General features: G+C 43.0%; 1 protein-coding gene across 1 annotated transcript; it reads left to right on the top strand.

Moving 5' to 3' along the window:
* Positions 1-288: 288 nt before the first annotated feature.
* On the top strand, positions 289-1595 carry LOC119339806 (putative disease resistance protein RGA4). Its single transcript, XM_037611716.1, has 2 exons — positions 289-1335; positions 1500-1595. Exons 1-2 carry the CDS (start codon positions 289-291, stop codon positions 1593-1595), a joined length of 1143 nt encoding a protein of 380 aa, XP_037467613.1.
* Positions 1596-3584: the final 1989 nt, after the last annotated feature.

Raw genomic sequence — 3584 nt, 5'->3', positions numbered from 1 at the left:
TTTTTGTAGGCCACTTACGTGCCTTTTCTTTTCGTGCCTAAGTTTGAGATCCAATAGTTAATGTTGCTTTTATTATCGGACGGAGGGAGTAGTTTATTAGCCCTGTCCGAGGCAGCTATCTGCCACTGTCATTACTCCGTTAAGTGTAGATTAAGAGTTACGCAAATAAAAAAATAGAGGTTGGTTAGGCAGTTGAAGTGTGATTTGTATCTCTTTACACCTAGCAAGCTAAGCTTCCTGCTTGAATTTGACATTACCTTGTTATTGCAGAAAAATTAACCAGCAACAATGGCGATGGTGCTGGATGCATTTGCGTCCTACCTAGTGGACATGCTTGCGCAGGCAGCAACAAATGAGGTGAAGACGATGTTGGGCGTCTCCGGCGAGATCGACAAGATGGGAGACAAGCTTTGGGACCTCAAGAACTTCATGGACGATGCTGATAGGAGGAACATCACCGATGAGACTGTTCGAGAGTGGGTGGCGCAGCTCAAGCGTGCCATGTACGAAGCTGCTGACATCCTTGACCTCTGCCACCTCAAGGCCATGGAGCGTGGACCATCCTCGGTAAATGTAGGGTGTTTCAATCCCTTGCTCTTCTGCATGAGGAACCCCTTCCATGCTCGTGAGATCGGCACCCGCATCAAGGCACTCAACCAGAGGCTTGACGACATCAAGGAACGGAGCACTGCTTTCAACTTTATGAATCTTGGGTCGTATGAGGATCATCGCAGCAACACCCATGCCTCTCACCATGGTAATCCAAGTCGGGAGACGGTAGGGGACTTTGACCGGTCTGCTATTGTTGGAGACAAGATTGAAGAAGACACAAGAGCATTGGTGGCCCAGATCATGCAGACGGGAAAGGATGTCAACAATGGCATCAAGGTGGTCGCTATCGTAGGTGTTGGTGGGATCGGCAAGACCACCCTTGCCCAAAAGGTCTTCAATGACGAGGCAATCCAAGGCGAATTCAGCAAAAGGATATGGTTGAGCGTCAACCAAAACTTCAGTGATGTTGATCTGCTAAGAAGGGCCATCATCGAAGCCGGAGGAGGTGCCCAACCACCTGAAAGTTCAAAGACCAGCCTTCACGGAACCCTCAAGAACACATTGATCGACCACAAGACCTTTGTGGTAATGGATGATGTGTGGAACCATAGAGCATGGGATGACGTGCTGAAAATACCCTTAGTCAATGCTGCTTCTTCAGGCAGCCGAGTCCTCGTCACTACCAGAGATGAAGGTGTTGCCCGAGGGGTGAAAGCTATCTGGCCGTACCACCATGTCGACACATTAGTGCCTGAAGATGCCTTGTCATTGCTCAAGAAACAGGTCTGTACTTATTGAAATAGTAATCTTTGAGTGAATAATCTATCTCCATCTACGTATTAACAGTACTATGTAGTTAATTAAGAGAAATGTTAGGATGCTCCCAAATTAATGAGCCATTAATTATGCGTAATTGAGTGACTTCTATGTACTATTACCTCTTGTAGGCAAGAGGTTGCAGTAATTTTGTAAGGCTAAGATTACTTTGCAAATGCCAACAAAGCATGGTGCTAAACAAGGAAATATGCCACAACACTAATTGAGACACATTCAAAGACACCTAGATTTTTTTTAATCAAGCTTGAGAAATAATTAGAAATTTATATAATTATATATGTATCATTTCTAACAGTGAAGAGACATGGGTTGTATATTCATGTACTGAGTAACCTTTTGTGAATATCCAGTCTCGTTTTCCAACATCTCTACTCTTATAAAAAACAGAGTTGGTGATGATGGTGTGACTGGCATCCTGCAATATAGGCGGTCCGGTTTATATCTGACGGATAGGAAGGAAACTATGGCAATTTTGTAAAAAGATACCCACACCCCTCTCCACATTTGCAAATAAGGTCTTCCCTTGTTCATCCTTTTCTCTCACAAGATAAACTACTCATACAAATGCATCATAATGTTCCGGGCAACGCACGTGCATCTTGCTAGTATGAGATGAAGATCTAAGTGCTCAGCTACTCAACAGTGTCATAGGACATAATATAAATTAATAGTTATTTTAATACAAAAATAACAATTTATGTGAACCCCTGCCAATACAACAGAAGAATATAACACGAAAATAACTAGACTAGAAGTCTTTTTTTTTTCAGGCTGATCTTTGTCTAGAAGCTGCAAGTTTAGCTCTGAAAGAAATGTCAGTCTCGGAATAAGGTTCCTCAGCAGGCAAGTTTGGGACAACTTCTATTGCATGGGTTAACAAGGCATTTGACAAGATTTTGTTGAAAGACATGCTGTTTTGCAGTATTTGCCTGTGATTGACATGTTTAACCAAGAAGCATCAGTACTGCTTCATGGTGGTATCATTATCTCACCAAGTTTGGCAAGGTAGAAATTATATCATCTCTAGTATTGGCATCCTTACACGTTATGTCCGAGCTCCATCTGCCACGGCCGGACTTGGTTGGACCCTCAATCATGCATGCTGATCCTTCACTCATTTTGCTTCGTATTTAGTCTGTATTGGAATCTCTGAAAAGACATATTTAGGAACGGAGGCACCAAAAAATAATGCTATGAAGTGTATAGGTACTACAGGAGCTCAATTAATTGTCTTATGAGTTAAGTGCTCCACCTCTCAAACCTCCGTTCATTCATCTCCATTGGATCATCATACCGACTCGTAGTATTTGCATACCTAGCTAGTTTTTCTTACTTGCTTTGTACAGCCAGATCCAGCTCACTGGCAGCGCACCTTACTATGCCTTGCTTTATTTCTGACAAGTGCATATATTTAGCTCTCGCGCGTCGTTTGTGCGGAACTGCATGTGGATGGATCAACTACCGACGTGCATACAAGCTAAGGTAAATAATCCAACCTGACAGCCCATTTTATGTACTCTAGTTAATTAGCTCCGTCCAACATTGTTGTCTGCTAACGTTCGAGTGTACTAGATTATGTATGACGAGATGTGAGTTTTTTTTTTCGGCACACTGTCTCGAGCTGGTCCTTTGCAGCTATGAGGACTAAGAGAAAGATGCTCCTTGAGAAAGATACTTGAAATACGAGCACGCAGAGTAAACTATTTGGCTAGCTAGCATACAACTTTTGCGCCATCTAGAGAAAGTTTGCATGTGCTTGTTATAAATGAACAAGGAGGTGTCAGATTTTGATGGAACAAAGCCAAGTGACTGAAGTTTCATGCTTAACCGTGAATACCATGCCCTGGGTGCCTGCTTCAACCCATACAAGGCCTTATCAAGCTTGCAGACATAGGATGGTGCATCTTTATCTTCAAACCCAGGAGGCTGTTTCATGTACACTTCCTCTTCCAGAACACCATGAAGAAACGCGTTCTGGACATCTAGCTGCCTCAGACTCCATCCCCTGGACACAGCTATTGATAACACAAGACGGATTGTTGCAGCTTTAATAATAGGACTAAACGTGTCCTCATAATCTATTCCATACCTTTGCTTGAAGCCCTTGGCTACAAGTCTTGCCTTGTATCTGTCTATGGTACCGTCAGACTTCTTCTTCATTCGATAGACCCACTTACAATCAATTAGATTTCTGC

The sequence above is a fragment of the Triticum dicoccoides genome, chromosome 7B (genome assembly GCF_002162155.2).
Source record: "Triticum dicoccoides isolate Atlit2015 ecotype Zavitan chromosome 7B, WEW_v2.0, whole genome shotgun sequence".
Taxonomy (NCBI): Eukaryota; Viridiplantae; Streptophyta; class Magnoliopsida; order Poales; family Poaceae; genus Triticum; species Triticum dicoccoides.
The sequence above is the reverse complement of the archived record's forward strand: the minus strand, read 5'-3'. Positions and strand labels throughout refer to the sequence as shown.

Excerpts from the sequence above, each read along its gene's own strand:
- LOC119339806 (XM_037611716.1), top strand. The coding sequence starts at position 289 with ATGGCGATGGTGCTGGATGCATTTGCGTCCTACCTAGTGGACATGCTT. Across the intron at positions 1,336-1,499 it reads TGTCATTGCTCAAGAAACAG|GCAAGAGGTTGCAGTAATTT; the intron begins GTCTGTACTTAT and ends TACCTCTTGTAG.